This window comes from Microcebus murinus, chromosome 10 (assembly GCF_040939455.1).
Source record: "Microcebus murinus isolate Inina chromosome 10, M.murinus_Inina_mat1.0, whole genome shotgun sequence".
Taxonomy (NCBI): domain Eukaryota; kingdom Metazoa; phylum Chordata; class Mammalia; order Primates; family Cheirogaleidae; genus Microcebus; species Microcebus murinus.
This window is the reverse complement of record NC_134113.1, coordinates 90,853,525-90,864,571: the sequence shown is the minus strand read 5'-3', so window position 1 is coordinate 90,864,571 and position 11,047 is coordinate 90,853,525. Positions and strand designations below refer to the sequence as shown.

At 36.7% G+C, this 11,047-nt stretch overlaps 1 protein-coding gene across 1 annotated transcript; it reads right to left on the bottom strand.

The window, feature by feature from the left end:
• Positions 1 to 9,112: 9,112 nt before the first annotated feature.
• TAS2R42 (taste 2 receptor member 42) lies at positions 9,113 to 10,041 on the bottom strand. The gene is given in 6 exon segments (XM_020287748.2): positions 9,113 to 9,189; positions 9,192 to 9,449; positions 9,452 to 9,738; positions 9,740 to 9,841; positions 9,843 to 9,927; positions 9,930 to 10,041. Coding segments are annotated over 6 exon segments (921 nt in total).
• Positions 10,042 to 11,047: the final 1,006 nt, after the last annotated feature.

Genomic DNA, 11,047 nt, shown 5'->3' with positions numbered 1-11,047 from the left:
TATCACTAGGAAGTACAATTTTATTACCTGCTAACCTCAAGCTTATGTACATTTCTTGGCTCCTTTGATTAAATTTAAATTATTTTATTATAAAAGTCAACCCAGTACTATACACACACACACACACACACACACACACACACACACACGCACGAGTCCAAAATTTAAGCAAACGTGATATTCTCTTATAAACTCTCCTTTTTAATCTTATCCCCAGTGAGTGGGTTGTGTTAGTTTCCTTGACAAGGGACACTAGCATTCACGCATGACAGAAATATATCCTTACACACAGCCACATGCACTCATCCCTGCACACACAAATTCAGTGTCAAACTGTGATTTTTGTTTTTATAAAGTAGAAGTATAAGCATTATTATGCACCTAGAGATAATTATTCAGTATCTTTTTATAAATTCAGTATCTTTTTATAAATTTAAAAAATCATTATAAAATGATTTTTTTCTTTTGTGTTACAAAGGTAGGATAGCTTAAATTTCTATCTGGCTGGATTCCTAATGATAGAATGCTCATTTTTAAAAAAAGTTATACCTGTTGGTATGAGATTATGTATTTTGGACATTTTTGATCTGTAATTTATTTTTCACTTACTATTTTAAAAATATTTCACCAACTCAGCTTGGAAGGGATTTTCATTTCTAAATACGCATGCTTTTCTTCTCACATACAAGTGGAATTACACATTTGCCAACATATATAAAATTAATACAGGTTACATTTTATATTTTACCTTCATATTGAGTCTCAAGTATTTCCTTGTTACTAGCAAATGTTATAATGACAATGATGCTTGCTTTTTAAAAAATCCAATATTGTGGCTGGACACGGTGGCTCATGCCTATAATCCTACCACCATGGGAGGCCGATGCCAGAGGATCTCTTCAGGTCAAGAGTTCAAGATCAACCTGAGCAAGAGTGAGATCCCATCTCTAATAAAAATAAAAGTAAATTACCTGGGCACAGTGGGGTGCTCCTATATTCCTAGCTACTCAGGAGGTTGAGGTGGGAGGATGGCTAGAGCCCAGGAGTTTAAGGTTGCAGTGAGCTATAAAGACATCACTGTATTCTAGCTACAGGGGACAATAGCCACACTGTCTCCAAAAATAAAAATTAAATATTGTGAGTAAATTTTTTGTTTTATAGGCCATTCTAGGGAAATTTTGTCATGCTCAATAAGACCTGAAAGAATCTGGTGAAAAAAACAGAAATTAAAATGGATTTCCAAAGTCTTCTCTTTAATTCCTCTGGATTATAGAACATTCTGGAAAAGTCTAGGAACCTAAAATCTCACTATTTTTAGATGGCACTTAAGATGCCACAGTAGTCCCACAGCAGTCTGTCTCAGCTTGCTATTTCCCAAAATGAGAACAAATGAGTGTCCAGAAGGTAAAAGAGTCAATGTGGACATGATAAAGAAACTGTCCTGGTGTTGCTGAGACGTAAGGAAAATCCAACCTGACAGTATGGAAGAAGAAAAGTGAACTATGAAGAAGAGGAGGAAAGATGTCACCATTATTATGGCCCTCCTATGGGCCTGGGTGCTAACATCCCTGGAGCCCGTGGAGTTGAGCTTCAGATTTCTGATATGTCTCATCAAGGACAGAAATAAAAGGACCAGTGAGGTCAGGGACAGAAGGAAGGGGATCAGGTAGGTCAAACTGAAACCAATCCAGATGTTATAATATACAGTTGTACTTACATCTGAAGATAAAGTTGCGTTTCTCTCATGTTTGTTATAGCCATTAACCCAGAAGCCACTAAATGTGTCTGCTAATGCTAAGTTGATAAATAGTAAGGACAAAGACAGCAGTTGGAGCACAAGTAGCACTCTGCCTATTCTCCACCTCAGCCAGATGAAGCATGGGTGGGAGAAACTGGCTATTTTGAAGAAGTAGAACACACTCAGACAGGTGGCAAACCAGGTAGCTAAGTGATTAGTCAGTGTGGAAAAAATTCCAAGAAATTTTGCTAGTTTACCAATGGCATGTAGATGTGGCTGTAACATGATTAGAAATGAAGCAAATAGTATTATCCAAAGATGACTGATTCTGGAGAGAGCAAGGCTGGTGAGGATCCTGTCAGCCAATGAGATCTTTTGAGTCTTCACCCAGTCAATGCAGTTGACAAGCACAATGAACCCATTCCCCAACATTCCAAATATGAATTGTCCTATTTCCACTATGAGAAAGGTATTTTCATTTCGAGATGGCATTTCTGCAGAAAGAAATCCAGAAAGTTAATACAGTTTCACTGATACTTTTCCTGTCAAAATTTTGCAAAATAATATCCAATTTGATATTTCTCACTTCATATTAAAAATGCTCCAAGTAACTCAGAACATTCTGCTATTCAATACCATCTCCCTTATCTTCAAGAAAGATCTTTCTCTTTTTTTAAAGTAATCCCAGTATAGGCTTGAAATATGTATCCAAGGAGATCCAGTCTCACAGAGCGTAATGAAACACTCTGATATTACTTTCACTCAGCTACTGGCTTCCAAATTAAATAGTAAATGTGCCCACTCATCATTGGCTCTGGCAGCCATTTCCTACCTGTGAGGACATCTGGGAGCATGAAGTCAGGTCTCCACACATGCAAAAAGAAGAGAGATTTCTTTACACTGATTTGTATTTTCCTCTTCAACTGAAACTCAATACCATTTGGATTCGAGTATCTTAATTTTAATAGAATTCTCTAAAAATAATCTCTATGATGTACACATTATTCATTAGAACCACTGGTTTCCAGTACATTTCTGCATATTTGATTCTGAATAGCCTATTATCAGCTGAGAGGGAAAACAAAAGTAAAAAAAAAAAAGCTAGAAAAATAACGAAAATAAAATTTTAAAAAAGAAAAGTAGAGAATAGGAAAGAAATTATCATTTTTATTAATTCTTCGATTGCTAAAATTCTTTGTCTCATGAAAATTAATTTACACTGCTGAGTGTGGTAGCTCATGCCTATCTATAATCAGACCACTTTGGGAAGCCGAGGTTGGAGCATTACTTTGTGACCAGGAGGTCAAGACCAGCCTAAGCAACAGCAAGACCTTATCTCTTCCATAAATAGGAAAATTACTTGGGTGTGGTAGTGGGAGTCTGTAGTCCCAGCTACTCAGAAAGCTGAGGTAGGAGGATTGCTGGAGCCTAGGAGTTTGAGGTTGCCGTGAGCTGTACTGATGGCACTGCACTCTAGCCCTGGACACAGAGCAAAACCCTGTCTCAAAAAAAGAATAATAATAATTCACATTAAAATATATTTAATTTTATATTATTACTTATTTGTATTATTTTGTAACTCTAATACAATGGTTTTCATCCTTGACTATATTTTGGAATTAACTTGAGAGCCTTAAAAAGTCATACTGGTGTCTTTGAGGTACCCGCAAAGATTTGGATTTAATTGAACTGGGGCACATTATTTGCACTCATTGAGAGGTCTTTGAAGTGAGCCTCACTGCACCTCCCAAACCCAGGAAAAAGTCTTTCTACCCACAAGGTGCAAATCTGTGATATTCCAAGGACAACACAGGATTTTTCCCTCTTGCTCTCTGACAATGTATTTCCGATTCGGTCAGTTTTGACTCTAATTGGCAGATAACCTTAGTTATCCAATTATCTTGGCAACCACATGAGCCCACTGAGGGAAGGAACTTTGTTGCTGTTGTTAATTGGTCTGTTCCCAATTCATAGAACAGTGAAAGCCTGACAAGCAGTAGGTCCCCAATAGCTGTTTGTTAAATGAATGAGAGCTAACTTAGTTGATCAGCCCACTGGGAGCTCAGTAAAAGAAAAAGTGAATAAAGCTTGACTGTGAAACAAGTATTAGAGCAAGAAAAGAAAGTAACCCTAACAATATTTGTACCCTAACAATATTTGTACCTCCATAATATGATAAAATAAAAAGAAAAAAAAAAGAAAGCAACCTCAAAATATGAGAAAATGTACAACTTAATGTATGAACTAATGAAAAATTTCTGTACTAATCCTGAAAAAACAATACTGCTCTGTAATCTTTCTGATACAATCCACAATTCATACAGAATTAGAAAGAACATGCAGGTCTAGCACCCAAGATGTGGGAACCTTTTGACTTCTCCTCAGGGAAAGGAACTACTTCTAGTCCAGAGAGTAGGAGATGGCTACAAAACTCTAGATTTTGTGGCATGAGAAGCAAGATGGCCCCAGAGTTCACTGATGTTTTCAGAAATTCTCTGAAAGTACTGTTTAATATAAAGGATATTTAAGAAGAAAACTCCATTTGTAGGGAGGGTATAGCAGTGAAAAAATACAGGAAACATGTTAGTCAAGAGAGATAGTAAAGAATATTTGAGTTTGAAGTTATACTGAAAAAGAAATGCAATATAAAGGATGCAATAACATGCATAAAAATCACAAGTGCCATATACTATGAGTTGAACTCAGAGCCCTAGATAATAATCACACTTTTAAAAATCTACATAACTACAAATCCACGTCAGCTCCTGGGTTGAACTGCCTTCATATGCTTCATTCTTCAAATGGTTGTGTTATACATGATAAAGAATTTTATTTCATATAAACATAAGGTATATTGTTTAAAATGATGGGGTAAGTAACAATGAATTAAATTTATGTATCTGCTATAGTGACAATCCAAAATAATTAGTCAAAACTTATAACGGTGACTATAATTGAAATCAGAGGGAGGATCGCTTGAGACCAGGAGTTCTGGGCTGCAGTGCGCTATGCCGGTCGGGTGTCCGTACTAAGTTCGACATCAATATAGTGACCTCCCAGGAATCGGGGAACCACCAGTTTTCTAAGGAGGGGAGAACTGGCCCAGGTTGGAAACAGAGCAGGTCAAAACTCCCGTGCCGATAAGTAGTGGGAACATGCCTGTGAATAGGCAAAATAATAATAAATAAATACATAAATAAAAATTAATCAGAAAATTTATAAACATTGATTTCATAATATATCAATATAAAGAATGGCATTATCCCCAAAGAAGAGAGAAAAAATACATTTAGAAGTTTACTTTGACTTAATTCAAACTAAACATTGGTCTCAGGACTGATACTAAGTAATACACGCTCACGAACTACTGATTATGTGATTGTAAATAAAAGTGATTCTAATGTACGGATAAGGCTGAACAGGAAGGATGAGAGAGGCTGAGTGCTGCCCTTTTGACCGACACCAGACCCTGGCCACTCTGAACCAGGAAGTCATTGGCAGCAAGTGGCAGCGGAGACCACCCGAGTATGAATGAATGACCACGCCAGAAGCCTTACAGACCGTTTCTGTGACGGTACTTTATATTTTACCTTTATGGCCTACTTCAAGAAAATGCTGGTCGTTCAGGTCTGTTTCCCAACCAGGGTTTTGAACATTTTAAAACGTTACCACTGCCCCATAAGGGGTCCCCATCTGCTTGGGAGAGCACCCCTACTCTGTCTGTGGAGCAGGATCTGCCGTCTGTCGCTCTAGATTAACTCTCTGTTGCTAGTTGGCTTGTGCCTGATTTCTTTCCCACGTGAAGCCAAAAACCCACTTGGTGAGTTCAGGGGCCTTTCCTCCCTTCCTTGAGACACCCCTGCATCACCTCAGCTGAAGATCTTGTGTGCTCCCGCCACTAACACTACCTTTTGCCTTTGGCTTCAGTCATGGACTCTTCTTAAATTCTTCCTATTCCTTCCCTGTGTGCGTGACATCTCCACTGAGTAACACACCTGAGCTTCACATTTGCTTCTGCCTATTGTCCCTCCACTCCCCTAGCCCGTGTTTTTAGGCCTCCCAATAGTCCCAGAGTAGCAGCAACACGTGCTCTTGTACCTGTGATGCTTTCTTTGTCCTATCAATAACACATTTCTCACTTATTTGGCAGCAAAAAAAAAAAAAAAAGTACAGTCTCCTGGTTCTTTTTCGAATCAGAACTTGGCACTTTTATACATCAAACTTAGCCACAACCCCTTTGATGGTCACTAAATTAAAGTTGGGATTTTTTTTTTTTTGAATTGAAAGAGATGGTCAGGGTTTCTTTCCTGAACATTAACCCAAGAAAAACCAACGAGGGCCAGGGCAGACAGAGATTTCATCTTCCATATGTGGGAGATATTTGCCCTGCTTCATCACTGTCATCCATACGTATTCCTTTCATGTTTCACTGTAGATTTTTCCATCACTTAGCATAACCTATCCATTTCTAAACTGAGGGCTGTAGTGTTTTCCAAAAAAAGTCCTTAGAGGGAAACATCTCCACTGGCTCTTCCTCAGGACAAACCTAAGACAAGCGTGATATAAGTTACTAACACCAGTCCCCTTGTTGGCACACATTGAGGTCTCATATTAAGGTCCCATTGTTAGTCAAAATACTAGCAATGGTACATTTCCTTAGCCTTCTAAGGCTGCATTTGTATTGATTGTTTTTAAAAAAAGGAAAAATTGAAAAGCTGTGAAATCGTATTTGGTATACAGGAAGAAAAAAAGAGGTCCCTAATTATGTTTCAGATTCATGAAATACGTTTTTCAGATCCATTTGTTCTTCTGAAGGAAGTGGGTCACAGTGTTCTGAGTAGGACATGGGTTACTAGACAACATACCACCCAGTGTCTGGAATGAGACAATTGGAAATGACTGTGTGACGATGCAAACACCTCTTAGAGCATGACCCTGGCTCAGAACAGATGGCATCTAATCAATATTTTGCTAAGAGAAGCCACCTACTAAGAGATAGCCGATGAACCACCTGGGACTTTGAGAAAAGTGGCACGCCACTTTCATGGAGATCAGTATAGTTGTGCATTTCTATCTGATACCTACAATGAGTAGGGGTCAGGAAAACATGCCTTAGTGTGACTGATTCATATTTTATCGTATGCCTTCAGAACTAGACATACAGATCAGAGATAAGCCTATTTCCTCAGCAGAAACAGGTTATTTGTTCCTCTCTTATAAATTACCTGGCTGGATGAATTGAAATATACCATTATTACACCCAGATTCTTAAAATGAATATCAATTTGACAGGTGAGATGAGGGTGATTGACAAGGATCAGTGATAATCTCTCCCTTTTCCCAACACTTCCATCCCAGGGTAGGACATAATCATGTCTGTCTTTCTTCTGCACGTTGCATGGGGCTGGCCATGCGTGTTACTAGTGGCTCTTCTTTGATTGTGGGTTGGCTGCCGCTAAGTCCCCCACAAATGCCTTGCTGTAGGGAAGCTGAAGGTGAGGAGCTTGACCTCACTTGTCATTCACATAAGCAGGTTACAACACATCAATTGCAATAACTCCAGCCTATGGCCTGAGCTTCCTTTGTCAAGACAGGGCAAGGTTCCATGTCCCTAAGGTTGCTGCCTATATGTGGACTACTCCTAGTTAGACATTTTCTCATTTACTTCTAAGGCCACTTATTAGAATGAAACGTAGCTCATAACTTGGCTCAATTACTTTATGTTGCTTATGAAAGAAAAGTTTAAAAACACTAAATACTAAACAATGTTTTTGGTTATCATCTCGATCCATTTGTATGAGACAATATCTCCAAAACAAAACAAACTCAATGTCTAAGTCTAAAATGTATTGAGCTTGATTTGCACATTGCCTTTTATCAAACCAAGATAATTATAATTATAATCTTTGATAAAATACTAAGTAAATGTTCAAAATATTATATGTGACTTTTATTTTATAAAATGCAAATTACTAATAATATAGTTGCTATATTGTCACTAAAACCATCATCAACATCATTATTATTGATACAGGGAAGCACCACGTAACCCAAATGTCCTTGCAGTTTAATTTTAGATATATGGCAGGAATGTCAATATTTCTGACATCATTTTCAGCTCCAGGGCACAGCTATAGAGTGGTGCCCTTACCTATGGCTCCATCAAGATTATAACATATTTATCATAATTGAATTGCAGCTTTCATTTCTGACTCTAACACAATATAAACAATATATTGATATCAAAGGTAAACCCTATAAGAAATTCATCACTGTTAAAAAATGTCATTATATATACAAGTATAGCATCTGTACAATGTTATATTCTTTCTATGCCATCATATTCATAGTTTGATGCTAACTTTTCCACTCATATCTTTATTTACAATTTATGTTTACCTTATCTAAATGTAGATGATCACAGACAAAACAGCACTACATATACATATGCATGTCCAAAATTCACAATAGACATGTGGCATTCTGTTGCCTTCCTAATTGATATTGTAACTATTTGTTTCTCTAAGAACTATAGTCATCAGATTGCAACAAAATTTATGTCACAGGCACAAACACAGTCATTCTCAGAATGTAATTGCGATCTTTTTCTAGCAGAAATATAGTTCTGAATTAAGGGAAAATTCTTCTTTGTATTTTTACTTCTATTACAAACATGGAGAAACATTGATTGCTGCCTCTCTGAAAATGCACTTTGCATGTCCTAGAATTGAGCAAAATTAGCAAGTGCCAGGAAATCAGAAATGTATATGATTTGGAGTTTCAAATTAAGGTTAGCATTGTAATAGTATGTCTACAAGTTTTACATAAAGATAATCTATTTTATTTCATACTACAAATATTATTCGTATTCTCACATAAGCATCTTACTCCCTTCTTATCAGCAGACCTCTAATAACAAAAAGATACTGCTTTTTCATTTAAAAAAAGTTAGGTTTTTAAGCTGAGGTGATCTTTTTCTTGCTATGATTTTAAGTTTTGGGTTGAATTTTCTATGAACATTTTATAAGTCTACCAACTCAAGTTTAGAATGTATCATTCTTACTAAAGTATCATAACTTCTTCTCCCACAAGTTGTGATCGTGTATATATTCCATATGAAATTAAATAATCTAGATTTTTTGAAATAATATTTCAGACTTTAAAATATTGTTTCCTGATGCTCTAGACAAAAACAATACTTTTAATATGATATGGCTGACAATCTTTGAATTACTGTCAAAAACAGCCTAGTCCGGCAAAATTGCAGTTGTGTTCAACAATACTTAAAGAACCCCAGTAGAGAAAAACAGTACAAGCGATTCTCAAAGGCTCCGTATTAAGTTATTCTCTTAGAAAAGATTCTGGAAAGGGTATCTAGAAAGCTAAAAGATTGGATCTTTTCAGGTGGCTCTTAAGATGCCACAGTTCCCTGAGGGCTGTCAGTCCCAGCTGCTACTTCCCAGAATCAGAATAAATGAAGGGCTTGAGGAAAAGACATTCAATGCTAACATGATGAACTTTACATACTTATTGTTCCAAAACATAGAAAATATCCAACTTACCACTTGTGTGGGGAAAAAATAAACTATGAAGAGGAAGAACAAAGACATCACCATTGTCATGGGCCTCTTGTGGGCCTCTGTGTTGGAGTCTCCAGAGTCCAGGGAGCTGAGCTCCTAATTTCTAATGTGTCTCACCAAGGACAGAAATAAAAGACAAGTGAGGTCAGGGACAGAACCAGGGACATAAAGTGGGTCAACGTAAGAAGAGCCAGAGTGTTAACATAGACAGTTTGATTTTCATCTAAATATAAAGTCAGAATTACTTTTATCTATCACGGAGTATTCAACCAAGAATCAGCAAACATTTCTAGCAATAGGAAACTGAAAATCATTTGAAACAAAGAAAATATAAGCAGCACAACAAGCACTCTCTTCATTCCCCGCCTCAGCCAGAGGAAAAGGGTATGGGAGAAGTGGGTTCTCTTAAAGAAGTAGAAAACTAAACCAAGTGGCAAGCCAAGTAGTCAAGTGATTAATTATTCTCCAAAGCACACTAGTAGGTTTTGCTAGTGTTTAAGTGGTATGTAAATGTGAATCTAGTCACTGTCTCAAACAGTGGCACCAACAGATGACTGAGTCAGAAGATGGCCAAGCAGGTGAGGATGAAGTCAACTGAGGACACATTGGGTTCTTGACCCACTCCGAGCAGTTGACCACTGCAATGGACATATGCCCCAGCATTCAGATTAAGAAATCTGCTATTGCCAGGATCATAAATATTTTATCCAATCTGGTGAACATTTATCTAGGAAAAAAATTGGAATTTGTGATACTTTGTCTCATTAATACATTTGCAATCAAAGTGTTATAGAGTGGCATTGATAACTGAAAGTCAAGTATACAAACATGCTAATAAGGACACATTCCTTTTCACCAGTTTGTACTTTCCTCCCCACCTGAAATACTGTACCATTTGGATCACAGTACCTCTCCCATTTTTATAGAAAGCTCTAGATATAATCTAAATGATTTTGTTATTTTTCAATGAGTATATTTTGTGTTCACCTGCTGTGTCTGACATTGTTCAAATGCAAGATATGAACAGGTTTACCAGTAAAAAAGATAAATATGAAGATGTCCATACAGCAGTGAAAGCAGAGAACATGAGACAGAAAAAAGAATAAAATGTAATGTGAATGTGGAAAAGGGAAGTGTAGATACTATTGTGGGGGAGAAAAGGGGAGGTTACAGTGGCCTTGGATCTGGGAGACACCTAGAATTTCATGAGAAAACCAAATGACATTTTCGACAGAATGCATAATATACCAAAGACACCTAAACCTAAATTACTTTTTTGAAATTAAAGTATTCTACCTGATAATTTACTGAAATTGCAGTCTAAAAGTTCCTTGGGTATCCCAGAGGAATATGTTCAAAATTATACTTTTCTCAATTTTGCTTTTTACATTTATATTTTGTTTTCGCCAGATATATAATGTTGTCAATTTAGCATTAATACACAGCTAGAAAATTGTTTTATATAAAGTAAAAACAAATAAACAAATAAATGTATCTGCTCTACATTCTAGGAACCATAATTTTAACAAAGCCTATTAGTGTCTCAACAATGAAGGCAGAATTGTGGACTTTGTGTCTTGGTTTATGTGTCAGAAAACAAATATTCTATTATTAGTAATTAATCTTTAGTGTTGTCAGGAAACAAGGACAAAGAAATGAATGAATTTATTTTTAAAATTTGGCCATTTTCAATATCGCAGGCACATTCACCAATTAAATTCTATTAATT